This window comes from Ziziphus jujuba, chromosome 7 (genome assembly GCF_031755915.1).
Source record: "Ziziphus jujuba cultivar Dongzao chromosome 7, ASM3175591v1".
Lineage (NCBI taxonomy): Eukaryota > Viridiplantae > Streptophyta > Magnoliopsida > Rosales > Rhamnaceae > Ziziphus > Ziziphus jujuba.
Genome location: NC_083385.1, coordinates 15,996,446 through 16,021,317, shown reverse-complemented (window position 1 = coordinate 16,021,317; position 24,872 = coordinate 15,996,446). Strand labels below are relative to the sequence as shown.

Below are 24,872 nucleotides of genomic sequence, written 5' to 3'. Positions count from 1 at the left end.
TTTTATTGCCCCTTTTTTTTAATCATTAGGAAGTTATACATTTTCTATGTTTTTTTTTTTTTTTTTTTTTTTTTTTTTTTTGGTTTCTTTCTTTTTTTACGATTTTGTTGTGGTCCAACTTAAAAAGCATCAATTTATGGGTTTAATACATCATGACCTACCTCCATTGTATTGTCGCTAATATATTATCATTTAACACGTAAGTTAATTCAATACGCCGAAAATTGGTTGTCGGTGGCTATAGTAACTAATGCAAGAATTCTTTTGTGATTTTTTAAACAAACTGCGAAACATTATTATTATTCTCCAAAAAAAAAAAAAAAAGAAAGAATTATTATTGAATAAAAAAACAACTAAACATTATTATTGTAATTAGTACCAATATTCTGCCACTAAATGATAACATGATGATCAACATTATTTTTTGTGGTAAAGGACTACTAGAATTGGGACTTGGATGATAGCTTCATATCCAAAAGTTTTTGAAAGCTCAAAATTTTCAAGGATGCAAAGTCTATTAAATTTTTAATCACTAAACCAGAATTTTAATTAGACTTTAAAGAGAACTTTAATTAGTTTATCTATATTTTATACTTGAGAAAGTTTAAATTGGTGAATTGGTCACTAAAATAACACAATCTAGGTCCTAATTAATATTGGAAAATTTAATTGAGAATTGGATAGCCATAAAAAGAGGGGGTTTAAGGCATTACGGCTTAAGAATTTTGGGCAGAATTTCTAATTTCCATTAAGAACTCATAGATTCTAATTTCATTTTGAAAAAATAGATTAAATTAAATTAGAATTTCCCTAGGCTAGAAATTAGATCAAATTTGGTATTTTATCAACCTAATAAATTAAATATAGGAAGGGTAGAGGGTACATCAAAATCATAGGCTTTTAGTTTATTGTAATTCTATTTTAAGTTGTTGAATTGTGTGTTTATGACTTAATTTCTTTTCTTTTGTCATTTACTTGATTTTAGTTTACAACTTCATTGTTTAATTTCTTGCTTTGCTTTTAATTTCAATTTTCTCATATAAATTGTGTGCCTAGATAAAAACAATTAATCAAAATTTTGGTAATTAGTTAATATTAAAACCAATCCTCATGGGAACGATACTCTTTCATCACTCTATTACTTGATACGTCCCATATACTTGCGGAAACGTCTACATCAAGTTTTTGGCGCCTTTGCCGGGGATTGGAATTGGTTTCACTTGTAATTTTCCCCAAATCTTTACCCTTAACTTCATTTACAAATTGTCCCAATTGTGCTTCCAAAACTTTCTTTAAGGAACCTAAATCAACACAAAAAGTTTGAAGTTCGTCTATCCGAGATTCATACTCATTCATCTGGTTTTGAACCTCCTTTACAAGTATATACATCATATCCTCAAAAGACGGTTTATCTTCACTTGGCCTTGAAAATACCATTTGATGGAAGTTAGGCAATATGTCGGCCATAGCTCTTTGTAATAATCCTACAATCAAAAATTAACAACTTAAGAAAACAAAAATAAAAAGCCTAAATTAAGAAGATCTAATGCAATTCCAATATTAGCAAAGTATCTTATTGCTCAATCCCCAACAGTGGCGCCAAAAACTTGGTGCATTGATTACCGCAAGTATACGGATTGTACAAGTAATAAAGTGATAAGTGACTATCATTCTCTCGAGGATTGATGTTCGAAACTTTGCTAAGTACCAAAATTATCAATTAATTATTTTTATTTAGGCACCCAATTTAACTTAAAACTAGTGTAATGTAAATTAAAACTAATATTAAAATTAAATTAAAATAGTGGGACAAGAAATCAAGAGAAATTAAGGAGCTAATTTCTACCAAGTAAGCCATTTTCTTTGATCTTTAGAAGAATTGCTCCTTAATTTCATTGTAATTTTAATAAGTGTGTGGTATTGATTTCAAATTGAAGTTTGTGGGGTTTTGGTGATTAAACTGAAGTGCTTTGTTTATGCTCTATGAGCGATATGTGTTGTTAAAAATTGGATGATTTAAAGTTCAAGAAAAAAAGTGTTGAAAGAGATTGAATTGTTGCCCTTAGGGTGTTTGTTAAATTGCTTGTGAGAATGGAAATTTGTGATTGAATTGGTTATTTGGACTTCTTAAGACAATTATTCTTGAGGCATCATATTTTAGTCTTATTGAAAGCAATGGAGAAGAATAAGGCTTCCAAACAACTTGTGCCACAAAAAGCTAAGAAACCAAAGAAAGCTACATCAAGGGTGACAAGAACTACAAGTGCAAAATTCTTTATTTGACCCGATGCCCAAGCTTTTTTCAATGAGAAGCTTTTGGATAAATCCATTATAATGGAGAGGGTTTTAAGGCCAAGACCAAATAAGCTTACTTTGAGTCCTAATAAACCAATAGAGATGCAAATTGTAGCAAGAAAATGGGAGAAGTTCACCGAGCAACTAAGACCAGCGGTTTTGCAATTAATACGTAAATTTTATGCTAATGCAAAATTCCAATAAGAAGAGGATCAAGTAAATGTTCGAGGGGTAATGGTGTCATTCTCGGAGGAAACAACTAATAGACATTTCAAGCTAAGAGCACCGAAAGTGGATGAGTTCTCAAACTTTCTTGCTAGTAATATTGACTACAATGTAATCACGGAAGCTTTATGTCATCCGGGGACACAATGGAAACTTTCGAGGAAACAAGAAGGAGGCATCTCTTCCTTTCAAGAAAATACATTGAATCGTTTTGCTAAGGCTTGGAACAAATTCATTTGTGTTAGTATATTACCGATTGATCATACTTATGACATTACAAGGAAGCTTGGCATGCTTTTATATAAATTTGCTCGGATATGAAAATCAATGTAGGAAAAGTGCTTAGAAGTGCAATAATTCACACCATTGAGGGGAGAACAACCGAAGGTTTAACACACCCTTGCTTAATTACTGCTTTGTGTCGAAAGGCTGAGTGACAATTTATGAAAATATGGAGCAAGCCGAACATGATAGTTTAATTAATGGTGACATCATTAAATCTTTTAAATGCCATGAATATGGGAAGCCAAGGATCTCAGGGCTAGGATTTGAATTCAAAGAAGGAAAAACGATTCCTTCACCTCCCCCCGGCTTACAAAGGAAGGAAGCGTTACAAGGAAGATTTTGCCACATTCACTGATTTTTAAACAAGAGATAAGGAACGGAGGTAAGCCATGGATAGGGAATACCTCCAAGGTTTCATGCATAGTAAACAATCTCAATTTCAAGCAAGCAATGTGCAAGCTGATCCTTCTCATTCTAATTCCCATGAACAAATGAGTCAAGAATTCCCTTGGTTTAGCATGGAACAAATGCTAAGGGAACAAAAGCAAATGATGATGGAGCAAAACCAATTGCTCATGGGATTGACTTCGAAAATGAGTGCAATGGAGCTAAATTTCTTTTCCTTAACGCTAGAGGTGGGAGAGATTAAACAAAATGTAAAGGGAATTACGCAATGGATGTCCACTCGACCCTTCTATCGCCATCCTTGTGTTCAAGCACTAAGTCACCAAATCAAGAATTTGGGGATGTTTTCGAATCCTTTTGCTCCATTTCCTTCTGATTCTTCTCAAAATGTGGGGCCATGGGTACATGAAAATGTTAATATAGCGGACTCCAATGTACAACAATGTTTGAATCAAAATGATAATTTGGAGGATCCACATTTTGAGTACCAAAGTGGTAATCAAGGAGAAGATGACAATCAAGAAGCTTCAAATGATGAAGATGATGATCAAGGAACCTTAAATGATGCAAATGATGATGATGATCAAGGAGCTTCAAAAGAGGAACAAGATGAAGAGGATCAAGAAGAAAGTGAATACAAGAGCCCAAAAGATGATGTCCAAGATGATACTCACTTCACTTCCTCTTCGAAGCAAATTAGTCTTAAAGACCTTGACAATGTTAATGAGTACGAAATTTTCGAGCAAGATGAAGATGATGATGATGAGGACTTTGATGAGGATGACTAGGGGTGAGGAATATCTCACCCCAAGTAAGCCTTTCCCTCTCTCTCTCTCTCTCTCTCTCTCTCTCTCTCTCTCTCTCTCTCTCTCTTTCTCTCTCTCTCTTTTTATTTCTATTGAATACATTGAGGACAATGTATCTTTCAAGTTTGGGGGAGTTTAGGGTTTGAATCTAATTGGAGTCATTTTCGTTGTTTATCTCATCCCTTCTCCGGTTGTCATATGATGGAATTTGCTCTTCTTGTTTTAAAAATGGATATGGTGTGGGTGTTGTGAAGACTTGAACCAATTGTCAAGTATTTTTGTTAGTTTATTTAAAAGAAAAATTTATATTTGAGTTGTTTGTTTTTAGTAGTTTTTGGTTTTGGTAGAAAAAAATAATTGGCCAATGATGAATAAATTAATGATTGAATGCATATTCTTGTGATAATGGATTTGTAAATTGTTCATTTGATTACCGAAATATACACTTGGGCATTGTTGTTCTTGAGAAAATTTGAGCACTTAATGATTATTGGCATCATATAGCTTGTATTTTGATGAAAATTTGCATGCTTAGGGTATATTATTGGATTAGCTCTAAAACTTACATAATTTCAACTCGAGATGAAATCCTAGTTTTATGTTGAGCTTTAGGAGATGATTTAGGCCATCCTTGTTGAGTTTGAGCCTTTTGAAGCTAACCCTGTCATTTTATATCCGTAGTACCCTTTTTGAGCCTTTATGTTGCACATAGAGATGCATTTAGAGTCTTTTTGTTGATAAACTTCACTTAACTACCTTATGAACCTAATTAATATTCATTATCCCACCTTTTTCATACTTAAGGAATCTTAGTATTGAAATGAAACGAATTTTAGCTTGAGTATGTTTAGGTGAGGTGAGTGAGCAATCTAAGTTTGGGAGAGGAGAAATGGAGATGGGAATTTAGTGCATTTTCTATGAGGAGCTTGAATGTAGCTAAAGGAGTAAGAGTTCAATTTTGGGGCACACACAAAGTAGAAAGTGATGAGAGGGAGAGTATATTTGAGTTTCAAAAAAAAAAAAGGTCCTATATTGAGAGTTTGAAAACTCAAGGAAAGCAATGGAATTGCAATGAAGGATTTCCCTCTTTATTTATTAAAAAAAAAAAAAAGCAATGAAAAGAGGGATTAGCTTTCTTTAAGCTTGTAGAAATAGCTTCCTTGAGTTGTAATATTTATAATTTCAATACTTTTGGGACTTGTATATAAAATGAGCTCAAATATTTAGGGAATGCTTCATTAGTGAGAAATATATCTTTCAATAAGGGAGTATAGGTTGATCATGATTGGTGAAGAGTTTGTGAGTGAGAGTTGAAGTAAGAAAATGGGAAATTAAGGGTAAGAAGAGGGTAAAGCTTTAATTCATAATTTTTGGTACTAAGAATCCTTCTTGAATTTATTTATCCTTACCTTTTTCTTTCTATAAATCCCAATCTCGTAGCCTTTTCATTGCAAGCTTTTAAAGTCTTTTTGATCCTAAGCTTGACAATAATGCCACATCAGTGGAGAGTTTGAGATTGTGTCTTGCTTATGAAGCCAAGCTAATTTTTAAGACCCTAGTTGTGTGAATTGATTTAATTTCTTGTTATTAAATGCCTAAATCTATTCACACACACACACACACTTTGAAAACAATGATTTATAGTGAAAAATAAGGTAATTAGATGACATTTTACTTTGAAGTTCTCATATAGGATTGCATTTACTTATTCATGAGGCCATTAAATTATAATATCTACCTTAACTTGGATTTTGATATATAGGAATTAATCTTTAATTTTGCCTTTTTTTTTTTATTTAGTTTTAGGAGTGCCTTTTTGCTTGAGGACAAGCAATTGATCAAGTTTGGGGGAGTTTGATAAATGAGATTTTTACTCACTTAGTTAGCCCTTAAAGCTTGATTAATGGCTTAAAAACTCAAGCTTTACTTTATTTCTAATGCTTTTTGTTGAAAATCTTGAAGGAAAGCTTTAGATTGGAGATAATGGCATATTATTGAGGAAAATGACAAGTTTGAAGCAATTTTGGCAAAAGATGGAAAGGCTCCACGCCAAAATAATGTGTACCCCTACTCTACGCCACCCTCCACTCTACACCAAGGTCCATGCCAAACTCCCCTCCACGTCAAGGTCCACGCTATGCCTCACTCCACTCCACCTTCCATGCTTAAGTCCATGCTATCCATCAGCTTGTTTTCACAGAGACAGTGGTGTGGAGCCACGCCAAAATGGCGTGTACCCTTAAGCTCCACGCCACATTTTTTACATTTTCAACCTTTTTTTGGAGGATAAAAAAATGGATGTTAAGGTGTCAAATGGTGAGGGCTTTTAATCAAAACAGAAGGGTGGATCTTCAATCTTGGCTAGGATTTAATGAAAGGAGCAGCCACCATGGTAGAGGAAGGTGAAAAAAAGGGAGGCACATTTACTAAGGAAGATTTTAGAGAGAGAAGAAGAAGAACTGGAGAGAGAAAGATTGGATTGAAGGAGATTGAAGCTATTCAAGACAATGAAACATCAAGATTCTTCAACTACTTAGTTTTTCCTCTCCATCTCTTTTTCTCTAATTTGTATTGGATTTATTTGAATATTTTCTTGAATATTATGTCTTCCTTTATGGGTTTTTATTTGAATTTTGTTATGGTATTTACAAAGAACATGTGTAGCTAAATTTCTATCTAGGACTTTGATGGAACCTCTACTTGGATGATATTTAATTAATGGGTTGAATTTTATTTTGGTTTTTATCCAATTTGCTTGTGTGAGTCTTGTATTTATTATTCAATATACTCTTGCATTTAGGAATTTGCTTGGGTATTGGATAGATTCACTATTTTATACTTGGGAAAGTTTGAATTGGTGAATTGGTCACTAGAGTAACACAATCTATGTCCTAATTAATATTGGAAAATTTAATTGGGAATTGGGTAGCGATAAAAGAGGGGGTTTAAGGCATGAGGGCTTAAGAATTTTGGGAATGAATTTCTAATTTTCATTAAGAACTCATAGATTCTAATTACACTTTGGAAAAAAGGATTAGATTAAATTAGAAGTTCTCTAGGCTAGAAATTGAATAAAATTAGGTATTTTGTCAACCTAATGAGTTAAATATAGGAAGGGTATAGGGTACATCAAAATCCTAGATAGAAATTTAGCTACACATGTTTTTTGTAAATACCATAACAAAATTCAAAGAAAAACCTATAAAGGAAGACATAATATTCAAAAAAATATTCAAATAAATCCAATACAAATTAGAGAAAAAGAGATGGAGAGGAAAAACTAAGTAGTTGAAGAATCTTAATGTTTCAATGTCTTGAATAGCTTCAATCTCCTTCAATCCAAGCTTTCTCTCTCTAGTTCTTTTTCTTATCTCTCTAAAATCTTCCTTGGTAAATGTGCCTCCCTTTTTTTCACCTCCTTCTACCATGGTGGCTGCTCCTTTCATTAAACCCTAGCCAAGATTGAAAATCCGGCCTTCTTTTTTTATCAAAAGCCTTCACCATTTGACACCTCAACATCCATTTTTTTATCCTCCGAAAAAATGCTAAAAATGTGGCATGGAGCTTAAGGGCACACACCATTTTGGCATGGCTCCATGCCACTTTCTCTGTGAAAACAAGCTGATAGATAGCGTGGACTCAAGCGTGGAGGGTGGAGTGGAGTGACGCATAGTGTGGATCTTAGCGTGGACTTTGGCGTGGAGGGGAGTTTGTCGTGGACCTTGGTGTAGAGTGGAGGGTGGCGTGGAGCAAGGGTTCATTCCATTTTGGCGTGGACCATGGCATAGAGCAAGGGTACATGCTATTTTGGAGTGGAGCCTTTCCATCTTTTGCCAAAATTGCTCCAAACTTGCCATTTTCCTCAATAATATGCCATTATCTCCGACCTAAAACTTTCTTTTAAGATTTTCAACAAAAAACATTAGAAATAAAATAAAGCTTGAGATTTTTAGTCATTAATCAAACATTAAGGGCTAAATAAGTAAGTAAAAATCTAACCGGTGAATTCATATCTTTGAATCTTTTATGCTTTCTTCACTTTTATTTGTTGAAAGCAAATTCCGAATATGAATAAAGATTCATAAAGGAAAAGTGATCACAACAATCTTCGTTATTAAAACGGTGGTAGGTTTTCTTAAAAAATCTTTTGGCTTTCTCGTTAATTATATATATCATAAAAGAAGACATTTGATTCTAATATCTGTTATTTATATTTTACAATGTATGTTTTCCCATTCTAGGATTTTTAAACAAAATTGTTCCCTTTTATTTTAAAACTATTATTTTATTCAAAAAAACTTAATTTATCCTAGAAGTATTATTAAAGTAAAACATCAATATCACTATTTTTTTTTTTTTCCCTGTGTGATATATGAGGTCCATGTAATTAAATTTGGGTGTTCCTAATAATTTTGACAAAATACATGGGTAGTTAATGGTTGGTCCAAAAAAATTAGAATTAAAGATAATCTTTGAAGTTCTTTTTTCTTTTCAGAAAGAGAATCTTTGGCCCAAAACAAAATACAAAATAGTGGTAAAGAAAAGCAGAGAGCGATGCAAAAAAGTATGTCATAATCAAGACTATACAACATGCAGAAAATGACCAAGAAATTTAGGGGGACAAACTAAAATTTAAAATCAATAGCTAGCCATGTTGATATTGATGTACGTCACAGTCATGAAAAAGACCATGTCGTTCCTCTGCCACAAAATCATACAGAGGAGTGTAAATATTACTTATCTTAATCCGTGTACATCGTCGTACAAGAGTTCATTACAAATATATCTTCGTAATCGATCTTAGTCAAATTATAAAAACTTGGTAAATAATTAAGCCTGACAAAATGCCATTTTTGTTAATGTTGTATATACATATATATGGGAACCCAGAATCGGTATATTTATTTCAATGTAGTTGCTTTTTTTCTCCCCACTTCAATAAATGTGCACTTGCTTTCTCGGCCTGCAACGATACATAATCATTTCTCAGATTAAAAAATATAAAAAATAAAATGGAAAAGCAGATATAGCATCTAAATTTAAATTTAAAGGTTAAATAGAGAATAAATCCCTACCTCTTTATCCCAATCGCATCGAACGGTAATGAATATTAATACCAAGGTCTGAATTGCTGTCCCCCCAATCATGCCAGCCCAAATTCCCTAATATATAATATTTTTTAATTAATTTTCATAAATCAATGTCAGTTCACATTTCCAATTTACCATTCCACGCAAAATGAATTATAAGCATAAAAATTTGTTCTTGTTTTTTATTAATCTAAAGCTATTGTGCTTCACTTTTGCTCCTTTTGTTTCCTTAACTAGGAAATTGAATAATTAAGGTTAAGTTTCATATATATATATATATATATATGTTTACAATTATCAAATAATTAAAGATTAATTATATGTGTCATTAATTCTGTGAATAGAAATAATACATACCATGACTCCTTGATTGAAAATCCATCCCATAAAATATCCAATTGGTACTCCAATCAGATAATAGCAACCTATATTTATATAAGCAACATAGGATTGCCATCCAGATCCCACAGCCACTCCTGTTCAATATGGTTCACAATTAGATTAAATTAAAGTTAATTGAGGTTGTCAATTTCACATAGTGATGCAAAAAAAATTAGTGTAAATTAAAAAAAAATCTATAACATTAATTAACATTAATTAAAAAGGGAAATAAAATTATAAAAATTACCAGAGAGAATAGGCTGAACGCTATTGAGCAGAATTGTGACAGCTAAGAGGATGGAAAGTTTATTCACCTCTTGCAGGACAGGTTTACTCGTAGAAAATATTAAGGCAATCTCATTGTGGAATATCAGTATTAAAAACCAGAAGAAGATACCAATAATTATGGACGTCGTCACTGATACTATTGTGGCAAACTTGGCTCCTTTTCCATTCCCTGCTCCAAGCTCATTTGCCACCCTCACTCTGTATCATTTTCCAACAAATATCATTGCCAATTCAACTTTCTTTAAAAGCATATATATGCATATATATATATATATATATATTCATATACAGGCATATCCCAGCAAATACATATATATATATATATGCATATAATTGTTAATTAAATCAATATTCTCAGCTAAATATTGTTAATTAATGCAAAACTTCCAAAATATGGTATTATTCCCTTTGACAAAATGGGGATCATTAATATATATATATAGAGGCATATCCTAGCAAATATATATATATATATATATATACATATGCATATAATTGTTAATTAAATCAATATTCTCAGCTAAATATTGTTAATTAATGCAAAACTTCCAAAATATGGTATTATTCCCGTTGACAAAATGGGGATCATTAATTATATTAAATTCCTAATACGGAATAATAATTCTTTAAATGTATGATTTGGTAGTCTATCACTTTTCCACAGTATTTAATGAATTATAAAGATAGTTGAATTGATGGCTACCAACTGGTACTGGTTTGGTTTCCTTTCTCCATATATAGCCTCTGGTGACTTTGGCCATATTAAATATTAAGGCATCTGTAGTTCAGTAGTTTGTCGTTTGCTCCAGCTTTTCTTTTTTTCTTTTTTAAAGTCTGTTTATATATTTTCTCTATCAAAAAGTCTAAATCCTGAATATTCTTCGTCCACTCATTTAGCTAGACACCAAAACAAATCCCATCATGCCAGTGTAAAGCATTTTTTTTTTTTTTAATTGGTTAAAAGTCTATGAGTTATTTGGCGCTTATACATTAATTTATTAATGACAAAAAGACAACCATTTGGGTGATAGCATCCAGCTTAGAAATAAGAGTTCTAAAATGCTATCTTTCTCGCTTTTTTGGTGCTTTTTGTTTTTTCTTTTGATAAAACTAAAGGAAATGATTTATAAAATTAACATATATATATATATATATATACACATAAAAAATGACATGAGAAGAAATTTATAAGAAAAAATTGTAAAGAATAGTATTAAAATTTGTATTCTTTTTATGATTTGATAACTATACAGTTATCTTTTACAATTTGTTTATAAATTTTTTACTATATCAAAACTAGATATACACTAGAGAAATGCAAATTAACTTTCTAATAAAAATCCATAAGCAAGACAAAAAATAAAATGAAAGAGGCGTCTTTTTTTTTTTATTTTTTTTATGAATATAAAAGAGGCTTCTAAACTTTCTCAAGGAATGGAGAGTTTGAATGTTACAGGTTGGGAGTTTGAGGTCCACCCAAATTGCAGATACTACAATTTTTTTATTTGGTTACACATGAACAGATGACAAGTTTTATGATGAGGTACGCAAAAATGAGACAGAATAAATCCGAGGCCACACCAACTATTTGGCCATCTTATCATTTATTTACGTGTACAAAATGGAAAATGCAATTCTCGTACGTTTTACATTGCATTTTCCCTTATTTTTTAACTAAGAAAAATTATTAAATTAGTAAAAGTGTTTTTTTTTTTTATTTTTTTGAAACCCACTATTTATTTTTATCATAGTTTTAATATGAGACCAATAAATTCATATATATATATATATATATATTTTACTCAAAGACCAATAAATTCATATATAATGCATATTAAAATAACCCAATTAATTCAATAAAAAAAAAAAGAGACCAAATGAAAATGGTGATGGAAAGTTAAATTACCCTGTAGCAGCAAAAAATCCGAAAGGAATCATCATTTCCCAACCGTTAATTGACATGCTGCCAAAGAAAACCAACTTTATCCACTTAAAATTATTATTCAATAAAACAAAGTTTGTGCACGGTACGTGTGTGTGTGTGTGTACATTATATTATATATAGATATCTAAACCACAAAATAATTATTATAATACAGACAGTGAAAGCTTCAATAATTCTTCAAACACAACAAATACGAGCCACCAGATTATAAAATATAACAAAATAAAATATAAAAGAAAGAGCAAAATCAATCAGAAAAAATAAAAAAATAAAAAAGGTACAAATTGCATACCATATTGATAACGCATCCACCGCAATCTCGGCATTGCTTAGATTTCCTGTCAGCACTATCAGTATTCTATAATACCAGTTTTCCAAGCTGTGGAATTAAAAAAATGTCCAAAAAAAAAAAAAAAAACAAATATAACTTGTGAGATTAAATTAAACAAATAAATTGTATATGAAAAAAAAGATGATTAAACAATTTTATATAAGGGACATAAACCTAACCAGATCGATCAAAATCAAATCAAACGGATTCAGTTTGATTTTTTTTTTTTTTTTTGGTTTATAATAGATTTGCATATATACTATATAGAACTTTTTATTATTTTATTTTTATTAATTATATTTTAATATATTAATAATATTAAATTCAAATAATTAAAAATAAAAATATATTTTTAAAAAAATTAAACATAATAAAATGTCAATAAACCAATTCGGTTTAATATGGGTTTCCTCTATCATTCGATTTAGTTTGGATTGAAAAAAAATTAAAAAACGACGCGCACCCCTGAATTCATAAAAAATAATAATAATAAAAAGCTGATTAAACAGAGGCATTCATATTTACCAGAGCATAACCCCGGAAGAAGCAGAAAGTTTCGTAAACTCCCAAAGGCCTGAAAATGCTTCAATGGAGAAACCAGACCAAGTCAATGGACACCCACCAAACAGGGTGTAAACCAGAAGACCGAGCACCAACACCCACCAAGAGACACTGAGAGTTAGTGCAGTTCCAATAACTCCAAGCTGAAATTTATACACAAACAACCAACTGACAATCACATGGACAACCAGAGCTGCAAAAGACACCACAGCTATCACATTGTTCTTCAGCTGGCTCTGCAAGAATCTCTGCAGAGGGAACTGAAACGCAAAGCTGAAGTGGACAGGTAAAAAACACAGGGAAGCCACTCCGGATAGCTCTGCCACATCATGAGGCTGACCCAAAAGCTTTAGTATTGGAGAGGCAAAGAGATACAGAGGCAAAAGCAGAATGCAGCAGATGAACAGAACAATCCATGAACGTTGCAGGTATACACCCATCATGTAATACTGCTTGGCTCCGTATGCTTGCCCACATAGAGTTTCCAAAGCGCTTGCCATACCCAGCTGGTGATGATAAAAAAGAATACAAATTAAGGGAGCTTAAAAAAAATAAAATTAAACGTATATCGTCTGTTTGTGAAATATACCAAGAGACCAAAATCGAAGGAAACGATGACATTGGTAGCTATGGAGATTGCAGCGAGTTCAAGGTCACCCATATGGCCAGCAAAGGCTTGGGTGATGACGAACATGGAGAAAGAAGCAAGGCGGCTGAAGATTGCAGGACCAACTATGTGCCATAGCTTCTTTGATTCAATCCAAACCCTTTTAACAAGAACTCCTTCTTCTTCTTCTTTCAATGGAACTGTTGAAGCTAAGTCTTGCAGCAATGGAACGTTTGCTTCCTCTATGACACCGTTTGTGTTTGTAGTCATTTTTTTATTTATTTGGGTTTTCTTTTTCCGCCTTCCCTTCTCTCTCTGTATATATATGAACCAGTCTCAACCTCAAATTTTAAAAGGGAGAGAGAGAGAGAGAGAGAGAGAGGGAGAGGGGGGGGGGGGGGGGGGGGGGGGGGGGGGGGGGCGCGCGGGGAGAGCCTGATTTCAGAAAACATAAGCTTTGGATTCTTATAGATATACCGTGGAAACAAAATGATAAGAAAGCAGAGGTTCAAGCACCCCCACTATCGTCTGATTAAAAACTTGTTATTTCATATGTGTGGAAACTGTAAGTGTTGAACTCTGACCACAACAAAATATCAGACACAAAATCAAAATGCAATAGACCGCGTTGATAAAATTGATCAGGATTAGGCTTCAAATTTTTTCTTTTTTTAACGTTTTGTAGAGAGCCAACTGGAGATAAAACTCTTGGGGATCACGCAAAGCTAGCTTTGTGGGGTATTAGCAGAAGAAAAGAAGAAAATTTACGCCAACATTGGTATAGAGACTAATAAAACAGACATATATATATATATATATATATAATCGTACGTCATGGGTGACCAAATTTGAGTTTGATTGGACTTGGTCACACAGCATTTTATTCAGTACATACCACCAGCATTTTATTTAGTACATACCACGAACCTACCTAGACAAAATTATTTTATTTAGTCAAAAGTATGTTAACACACATTTTAGGAATACCAATCACTGTCTCACTGACACATTAGTAAACACGATGCGAAAATGGAGAAAATCTTCAGTGCAAGGGTGGTACCAGCTGATTCGGTACCACTTCAAATAACTGCCATTTGTTAAAAATAAACATAATTTAATGACATATGTTAAGTTTGCCATGTCAATTAAAAATGTCCAAATTAAAAATGTCCAATTTACTATTTTAAAATATTTTCTTCTTTTATCCAAAAGATAAACCTTTATAGAAGAATAAATAAATAGAAAAATTTAAATATTTTAGCCAGCCATTTAGGATTTCATTGTTTTCCTCTTCAGCTGTGCCTGAAGTCACTGGCGGCTATTGTGAGACCGGTAGAAAATTTTCAAGAAACAGGACTCCGACTCAAATTCACAAACAGCCGATGGCAGGCCATCGCTGTTACTTTTGTTGCCGATGATTGAGCTGCAGCTTGAAAATATCACTTCTTCTAGAGTCATCTTGCTGGTCATTCAAGGCAGAAAGCATTACTAAACTTCGGTTTGGCAATGGGGATTCTTCTTCAGCTCTATTGCTTCTTTTGGAGAAGTTCGTTCTTCAACTTAATTTTAGTCTCTGTTTATCTAGTTTCAAATTTAATTGGTAATTTTTTGTAAAAGCAATAAAATAAGATTATAATATTTTAAGCAGACTATTCACCCAGAAACATTCACATTTAAAATCATCTGAAATACTAACTCCCAAAAAAGAAAAAAGAAAAAAAAAAAAAAACAGTATCCCAAATCTGGTAAATCGAAAATGATTGCTGTTGTTGGCTTTCTCGTGTCCACAACAACCATAATATTTTAGAAGAAGTCTTCAAAGAAATTATGTTGATAATAGGCTCCTCGAGTTTTGAACGACAAGGGTAATGAGAGATTTGAATATAATTATTTTATCGGCAAAATAATTAAATAAATAGGTTGGTCTTAAAACTTTAGAAATTCAAACCAGCATTAAGCATGCCAATAGGGGAAGGAAAGCCAGTGAGCAGCTGGGGGCAGCCACCTACTTCTAGTAGTTTTCGGTAATGCCAATGGTGTTATTATTATTATTATTATTATTTTTATTATTTAAGTGTTTTGAAAACTTTTAATAAGAGCAACACAGACCCAAAAAGGGTTTGTTCCCACCAGTGGAGATCGCCACAGTAGTTTGATGGGGGCTAACAGCCGTCGTTAGAGACCTTTGCCAACGGAAGTAGACTTTACTATTGGATTTTTCTTTTCTTTTTTCTTTCAAAAAAATGGACATTGTTGGCGCTGGAAAATCAACAGCAACTTGCAGGAGTTCCAGTAGTCAACCCCGACGGCTCTTGGGCGTTACTTTGATGGTGTCAGATACGTGGTGATTTGCTCTATTAGAAGAGAAATATATTAAAAGAGTAATTTTACACTCATCAAACTTATTAATCAAATTTTTTGTATTTAATTAATTGTCATTATTTTGTTGAATTTACATTTTATAATTTTAGATTATTATTATTAATTTATCAATTATTAATAAGCTAATCCATTATTTTATAATGAACAATCATTCCTAACCATTAAATAATCATACAAATCATATAAATATAATAATAATAAATAATTATCACCTATAATAACAATATAGTATTCTAATAATATAAAATTTATTAGATTGCCTAAAATTTGTTACAGTACAAGCAGAATATCACTATTCAAGAAAGGAAAAAAACAAAAAAACAAAGGCAGAATTTCACACATTGATCCTGGTCAATCACATGGTAGCGTTTCCACCAAAAAAACAAAAATCACATGATAGAATTAGCGAAAAGGAAAAAGCAAAATAAATTAATGAGCACGTTGTATCTTACAAAATATCAATGTTCCTCAGAAGTTGTCTAAACAATAGGTTTGAGGCATAGACTTAACCAATCACTCATCAAAATTACAAGCGACATCCACAAGCCTGTTCGGTGATCCTATTATCGTTGGCCAACATGGCTTTGACCCTATTGGTCATGTAAAGACCAGTTCATATATTGGTCGCAAAATTTTTCACCAAAAAAAGATACTGGTCACTAATTCTTGGATTGGAGCATACTGATGTTGCAAGTTGACAGTAGAAAACTATTCCTTTTATGCCTCCATTATTACTATTTTTAAGGAGTCTCCCATTCTTAATCATATTTTGCTAGGATTGCGCATCAATTATTGTAATTCCAAACAAAGAAATTAATATATATATATATATATTTGTTTTTGGCTAAGATAATTAATGAATACCTTTGATTAATATTGCATGGCAATTTCAACTTCAATTTATTTTATTTTTGTGTTAATTACTGATTAGTATTTTGAAATTTCGAAATTTTAAAATTATACGAACCAAATTTTAAATTTTAAATTACTTAAATTGAATTCAAAAATTTTAAATTTATTACAAGTCAAACTGATTAATTATGTTAATTTTGCCATAGATAATGTTAGTATGTTAGTCTGCTGATATCATAATTTATTTTTTAATAAAAATAAAAATTTTTAAAAATAAACTTCTTATCTTTTTCATTTTGTAATTATAGTTTTTTATGTGAAAAATTCTATTCATTTCTATTTTTTTTAAATTTAAATTCTAAAAAAATTAAATATTTTTGAACCAAGAATTAAAACAAATATAAGAATAAAAATAAATTTTAATTTTTATAATTTTTATGCTTTTTTTTTAATTTTGATCTAACATAAAAAAAAATTATTATTATTGATTTTATTTTTTATTTTTTATTTTTATTTGGTCTAATAATTTATTTTTATTATTTTTAGATACTTATCTTTTTAAGTAAAAATGGTTTATTTTATTTTTAATTTTTCTAGAATCAAGTAATCTGCATGTAAGTATAGGTGGATGTATCATTCTTTTTTTATTAGATCAAAATAAAATAAAATTAAAATTAAAATTTATTTTTAATTTGTCTAATTTTTATTTTTTGTTTTGGACTAAATTTTTTATGGTTTGGGCATAAAAAATTATTATTAATTTTTGGTCTATTAAAATTATTTTATTTAATTTTTGGTCTAATAAAAATATTTTTACTAGATCAAAATTCTAATTTTATTTTAACTTTTTATTTTTGATTTAATTTTAGGATGAAAAATATTTAATTTTTTTTGGATTTTTAGTTTAAATAAAATTGGATACAGTTTTTCAAATAAAAAATCATGAATATAAGATGGAAAATAAAAGAAATTATTTTTAAAAAATATTTTTTTTTTTATTTTTTGATCAAAAACAAATTATGATATCTGCATGCTAGCATCATCTAATGGTAAAATTATCAACATTAATCAATTTAACTGATTTATAACAAATTTGAAATTTCAATATTTAATTCAAACAATATCAAATATTAAAGTTCAAATATATATAAAATACAACCAATTAATATTTACCAAATAATCATGAATAATAACAAATAGCAAAACTTAAACCTTCCTCAAAGATCATTCATGGACAGACTCAGTGCTATGAAGTGTGAATCATGACCAGTCCGTACCCTTTTACAGTGACAAAGGAAAACTACTATAATACATGAGCTTTTTAGTGAGTAAAGCTTTACTGGGTCAAGGGAAGCATGCTACAGCATATACATATACCGTACAGATACAAAACGAAAAAAAAAAAAAAAAAAAAAGAAAGGTTTACTTCAAATTCTAATTCTCTCACCTTCTAAATTAAAAAAAACATTTGTAAAAAATTAAGGAATTAAAAATTTAAATTTTTTAATTAGTTCGATTGAACAATTTGTATATATATATATATATATATAGAGAGAGAGAGAGAGAGAGAGAGAGAGTCATCATATTCTTTTTTGATAGTCATAACGATTAACACAAAAAAAAAAAGAAAATAAAATAAAAAAAGGAAAAACTCAAGAGTTCTTAAAAAATCAATAATATGAGATATGAGAATTCATATGTATAATAATATAAAGTGATAAAATAATACACATTATATTCTACTGTATAATATATACCATACAAAACATATACGTAATTCAAAATATAGTATATAAATATTATCATATACTATAGTATGCTACAGCATATGTACCATACAGATAACACAAAAAATAAAATAATAATAAAAATAAAATTTTAAAAATAAAAATCTAAGTAAGAAATCCAAAATTGCTATTATCAAAATATCAATGAGAAATCCATTTTTTTTTTCAGAAACTAAATTCACATCAAAATTGCAGAAAATATGTTGAGAAAAATACCAAAGTTTCACGGAAATTTCCAAGAAAATTTGATAATAGGAAATTTCTATGAATATAATTACAAATAAAAATATTTCCATACATATATTTTTTCAGTACACAAAAAAATTTAAAATTTTCAATAAATTTCTATGAAAATTTAGATTTTACTTTATTATGATTACTTGCAAAATGTATTACAAATATGGCTTTATAACGCCAATCAACTTTCATATTATATTAACCTTTTGCAAATGGATTGTAGGAAAGGTATTTAAGGGAATGGAACAGTATGGTACCGTAATTGTCACCCTATGTAAAAACCATATGCATCTTACATTTTGACTTATAATGGCCACTTTGAAATGGATCGAAAGAAATATCAATTTCTATAATGGGGCACAAAAATAAAACTCAGATTTCTTATAAATCCATATTCCATATCTAGCTAAATATCATTGTTCTTGCTCCATTTTCGACCACTTCATTATATTCTTACTTGCTTTCTCTGCCTGCACATTTAGCCCATAAAACAATAAATATATGAACATATATAATATCTAAGTGTAATATGATTAAATTAAAGGGTGAATGATTGAATTTGAAGGAATCTCACCTCTTTTTCCCATTCACATCGTATGGTAAGAATGGCCAACATCACCGTTTGAACTGTTGTCCCACCGAACATCATGCCAGCCCAAATTCCCTAATTTTATTTATTTTCAAAAGAAATTTTGTCAATATTCTGTTTTTGGTAAATCATTTTACAGTAAGCTAGATCTAAAAGTTATCTAGAGAACTTTATTTTTGTTTTATTTATTTACTTATTTTTCTTGTGACCCACGCTGTTTCTTAGAGATAATATTATGTGTCCTTGAAAAATCTAATTGTCACATCTTAGCTTTGAGCAAATGGTATTTAGTATTAAATATGTAATTTCCCCCTGTAGCCATAACTCATAATCGTCTTTCTAAATCAAGAATTACAGGGTGTTTGCAGAGAACTAACGGGTTAGGACGTTTTACTATCTTTGCAGTTTGAGGCAATGGCCAAAACAATCACCATATGAGAATTCATATATTAATGTATATGTTATTGAATTTTTCAAAATGCTTCCCAACATTTTGATGTACTTTATAGTGTTTTCTAGACAATCTGATAGCCAATAATACTTTTTTGTTCTGTTCTTCTTTTTGTCATACCTTAAAATGATTCTTCTCTCGACCATATCACAAAAGTTTATCCATATGTGTTCATTATAGTTATATTTGCTTTTTATATCTTTATCTTATTTCCTGCCAAGTGCCAACGTCTACATTTCTTTTTTTTTTTTCTTATCTTTTTCGTCATCAATGAGAGACGCTCAACAAAAATAGAATACATACCTTGACTCCATTGTGAAAGCCCCAACCCATCATATAACCAAGCGGTAATCCAACCAGATAATAGCAGCCTATATTTATATATGCAACGTAGGATTGCCATCCAGATCCCACAGCCACTCCTGTTTACAATTTAATCATTTTCTTTTAATTAAATAGTTTCATTTCAATTAAATAAAAATAATGAGGTATAATAATAATTTATGGAAAAATTAATGTAAAAAATCCAAATGTTGAAAGAAAAAGTTACCAGAAAGAATAGGTTGAATACTGTTGAGCAGAACTGTGAAGGCTAAAAGAAAAGTCAGTTTGCTTACTTCTTCCAAAACAGGTTTACTTGTAGAAAATATCATGGCAATCTCATTATGGAATATCATAATTATGAGCCAGAAGAATAGCCCAATTATTGTGGATGTCACTACGGATACTATTGTAGCAAACTTGGCTGCTTTTCCATTTCCTGCTCCAAGCTCATTTGCCACTCTCACTCTGCATTATTTATCATTAAAATTCATTACCAACTCAACTTTTCTTATTTATCCCCCACAAAAATAAATAAATAATTAAAAAAATCTCAAGTTCTCACTGTCATCTACCAAATGCTCTTCCAAAATTTTAATATATATCTATTTACATACAATCAGTATCATATATGACAATAAATTGATTTAAAAATTTTATTATTAATTATTGGATTATTCTAAACTTGAATTTAAAATATATATGTATATATATATATATATATATATGTTTCACGTGAATATTGGAAATCCATTATGTTTAGAGTAGCATTATGTTTCACGTGAATATTGGAAATCCATCCATATGAACTGCACAAATTTCTAATGCTCTGCTACAGATTAAACTTGTAGACCAAGTAGTCAAAAGTAAGATGGTATCCCATCATATTGCTAAATTTTCAAAACATTAATAAACCAAAGCAAGCTGTCAATCATTCAAAATGAAGCGCTACTCTAAACCAAAAGTTAGCAGAACTTTTCTGACTTAGTTAAAATGTTGTCACTTTTCCATAATATTGTTCAATGAACTTAAAGAAATAGACAAATGTTGACTAAGTCGTCCATACCCCACAGAGGACAAGCAAATTAGATTGTGTGGTTCATTTTAATGATTCACTAATTATTTATTTTGGTCTTAGATGTTTAATTCCAGAGTCTAATGTCTTAACCCTTATATGATTTGTATACGTATGATAAGATAAGCATATTGAATTATCTAATATTGAAAGGGTAATATCAGTGCACGGAATGACAAACTAGACCTATGAAAATGATGCAGAAATTTCCAAATTGTCGGTAGGGGTGGAAAGCAAGGTTGAAAAACATTGTCAGGTTCTATGCCAAACATAGATTCTTAGTTATAAAATTACTAGACTAAATTATCTTTCTTAAATTCTACAAATTAATTATACAAAAACTGTTTTTGGAATACTGCACAGACCAAACCTCTTCCCTATAATCCAAATTGTAAAACCCATCCTTTTGGTTCGCAAGAAACTTTTCTAATCAATAGCTCAATCAGAGAGCTTAGTAAAAGTGTCGATGATGGGATATTGTAGGCCACTGTTTTTATTAAAAGTTAAAAGTTGAAGCCCAATTAGTCAATGGTTAGGGAAAGAATTATACAATTGATCATCTCTAATGATCATCAGTGGAACTGTGGCAGCGTGATTATAATTAATTGGGTTTTGTTTAAAACTAAAAATCTGTGGGAAAGTAAGCTCTTAAAACCTGCAAATTAAATTGTCACTTTTCACTGACAATGCATCACTAGCTATAATATAAAGGATTTTTCATCAATAATTAAATACAAAAGAGAAAATGCGAAAAAAAAAAAAATGAAGGACAAAAACAAGGAGTAGTAGTAGCAGTAATACCCGGTTCCAACAAAAAATGCCAGAGGAATCATCATCTCCCATCCATTGATACTCATGCTGTCAAAAAAGAGAAAGTGGAGAATAGTCAACATATTTTTTGTGTACAGTACCTTGAATACATCCGGATTAATCTTCCAAAAATCTTATTAGATCCTCGTTGAAAAGGCAGATCTTACATTGATTCATGAGATTAGTTTAATAATCAAATGTATGTATAATTATTTTCCCATTTGGACATCCTGATGGTACAACCATCAAAACTTTTATTATTACGCTTTAAATTCTTAAAAAACTGAGATATAAAAATATTTAATAATTGAGATTTATGTAAATCTATATAAAATTTACTCGGCTGTTCTAAAAACGTAGTATTTCACTGGACTCATAGTCCACCAATGTATTCTTGAACAGCAATCTAAACGATAATAAGAGAAGTCTTGATAATTTTCTATAAAAATAGTCCATAGAGGAGGACGCTTGCATAATATATAACTTAATAAAAGAAAGTGATATATTGATTAGACAAAAGTACCATATGGACAAAGCATCCACTTCAATCTCTGCATTCTTTAAATTTCCAGTCATCACTATCAGTATTCTGTAATACCAATGCTCCAAGCTGCACATGTCAAGTACCAAAACAAATATATCACCCTCACAAACAGCAAGTAAAAACTATAGAAATTTCCATGGAGATTTTTTTAGAGAGAGAGAGAGAGAGAGAGAAGAGAGTGAAATTACCAGAGCATGACACCAGAAGCAGCAGAGAGTTTGAGAAACTCCCAGAGACCTGAAAATGCTTCCATTGAGAAGCCAGCCCAAGTTAACGGACACCCACCACAGAATATGTAAACCAGAAGAATCAGCACCAGCAACCACCATGAAAAGTTCAAAATAAGGACGGTAGCAACCAGTCCATATTTGAGCTTATAAACAAACAACCAGCTCAGAACCACATGCACCACAAACACTGCCAGTGACATCCAAGCAATCATTTTATTCTTCAGCTGGCTCTGCAAGAACCTCTGCAATGGAAACTGAAGCGTGAAGCAGAAATGAAGCGGTATCAAATACAGAGCTACTACCCCTGATAGTTCTGCTACATTTGTAGGCTGTCCCAAAAGCTTTAGTAACGGGCTGGCAAACAGAAACATCGGCAAAAGCACAATACCACTAAGGAACAGGACAATCCATGAACGTTGCATGTATACACCCAACATGTAGTAATTTTTGGCCCCAAAGGCTTGCCCACAGAGTGTCTCTAAAGCACTTGCCATCCCCAACTGTTTGATAAAAAATTTCAGAGAGACAAAAATATATAATTAAGACATTAATAAATTTCCGCGTTGATATTCAAGAACCATAATATCTATGGCATGCATATGATAGGTGCTCAAGTCAAAATTACGGTAGGTATAGGTAATAGGATGCAACTACAGTAATTTGAAAAGTGTGACACCTATAACAGCATTTATATGCGCTTGTGTATTGCGCAAACCTTTGACGATATATATACATATACAATTTTGTTAAAATAGGTGTTTGTCCCTCGTTATAAGGTGGACGTTTTATATTAACATGTTGCTAATTTGAGGCAGCCATTATGTATATATACAAAGGAGAAAACACAAATTACCATAAGACCGATGTCGAAGCCAAGGATGACATTGAGACCAATGGATAGAGCAGCGAATTCAACGTCTCCGAGATGGCCAGCAAAGGCTTGGGTGATGATGAACATGGAGTAGGAAGAAACTCGGGTAAAGATTGCTGGGCCGACTATTTGCCAGAGCTTCTTTGATTCATTCCACACCCTCCGCGAAAGAGGTAATCCTTCTTCATATTCCCTTGCTTGTTGCTCTTCGTTTAATGGGACGGTTAAATCCGAGTCTTCCAAAAATGATGAAAGCCTTGCTTGCTCTATAGGACCTAAATCACTAAGCGACATTGTTATTGTTTAATTACTTTTGTTTCCTCAACCCTTGTCTATGAACTTCCTTAGAATTTGAAATATCAAAAAGAAAGATAAAAGGAAGGTGGACAGAGACAAACTACAAAGCAAATTTCTAATTAATAATGAACCAGCTAGCTCTTGTGTGTGACCACAGAATTATAGAGGTATCGAACAAGGGTTTTTAAACAAACTATGTCTCTACTACTCCAAATTAAGAAACATAGCAATGGTAAGAAATCATTATAATCGAAACAGACTCTTTAATTATGTTACTTTTTAGTTGGTAAAAAAGATATAAAGGAAAAAGCTCATGAACAAATAATTAATAATATAATTTTGTGGCCTTGGTTTTTTTTTTTTTTTTGGGTTTTTATTACTGTCTTGCTAGCTTCTCTCCAAGCAATCAATATTGGCAATGCTGGTTCCAGCTAAATTTAGCTCTGTAACTGTAGGCTATACATTATTGGTTACCATAGTTTTATTAATACCTCCAGTGTGTATACATATATAATATGTAGGTACTAATCGGTATTTTCCAGCGTTTCTTTTTCTGTTGCTTCATTACTGCACCATTTGTATTCTTTCTGGTTTTATTTTTATTTTTAATTTTTAATTTTTCTTTTTATTTTTATAATATATTCATGTATAAATTGAAAATTTGAAGAACAACTGGATTAATATTTATAATTAAATTACTTTATATATAATTACCATACCAAATTCATGTTTAACGAAGAATTTTCATTTAATAATTTTCCATATTTGATGGCTAGCTGTACATACTATCCCTTACATCCCTCATTGTACAATAATTATATGTATACATACAGTATATAGTGCTCAGATTAATATATACCAAAATAACTTTCAGATTATGTATCTCATATAGGAGCGTCACTTTTTGGCTAGAAAAATCAACCATATATAAATGTAAGAAATTATTTATTTATATATATTTGGTCTTGGCTAATAAAAAAAACAAAAATTGGTACCATAATAGTATTAATGTAAGTAAATCAAAGCAAGTAAAATTAACCAAGCTTGTTAACAATTAAAATGTGAGATGGACGAGACCAAAGAAAAGGTCACTAAGGCTCTGTATGTTATTTTTGCTTTTACTTCGCTTTTTCTACTTTTTTAAAAGTATTTTATGAAGAAACTATATTTTATTGGTTTTCGTTAGAATTCAAAAAAGCATCTAAAA

The 24,872-nt window shown here is 30.9% G+C and overlaps 2 protein-coding genes across 2 annotated transcripts; both read right to left on the bottom strand.

Annotated features, from left to right (window-relative positions):
* Positions 1-8,642: 8,642 nt before the first annotated feature.
* On the bottom strand, positions 8,643-13,628 carry LOC125418089 (protein DETOXIFICATION 27). Its single transcript, XM_048478818.2, has 8 exons — positions 13,202-13,628; positions 12,577-13,118; positions 12,013-12,099; positions 11,682-11,738; positions 9,735-9,973; positions 9,464-9,582; positions 9,092-9,178; positions 8,643-8,979 (listed from the first exon to the last, which is right to left on the bottom strand). Exons 1-8 carry the CDS (start codon positions 13,487-13,489, stop codon positions 8,923-8,925), a joined length of 1,476 nt encoding a protein of 491 aa, XP_048334775.2. The 5' UTR covers positions 13,490-13,628; the 3' UTR covers positions 8,643-8,922.
* A 4,967-nt stretch (positions 13,629-18,595) lies between these two features.
* LOC112489614 (protein DETOXIFICATION 27) lies at positions 18,596-23,913 on the bottom strand. Its single transcript, XM_048479752.2, has 8 exons — positions 23,351-23,913; positions 22,456-22,997; positions 22,247-22,333; positions 21,715-21,771; positions 20,068-20,306; positions 19,821-19,939; positions 19,052-19,141; positions 18,596-18,947 (listed from the first exon to the last, which is right to left on the bottom strand). The coding sequence occupies exons 1-8, from the start codon at positions 23,660-23,662 to the stop codon at positions 18,891-18,893; spliced, it is 1,503 nt and encodes a 500-aa protein (XP_048335709.2). The 5' UTR covers positions 23,663-23,913; the 3' UTR covers positions 18,596-18,890.
* Positions 23,914-24,872: the final 959 nt, after the last annotated feature.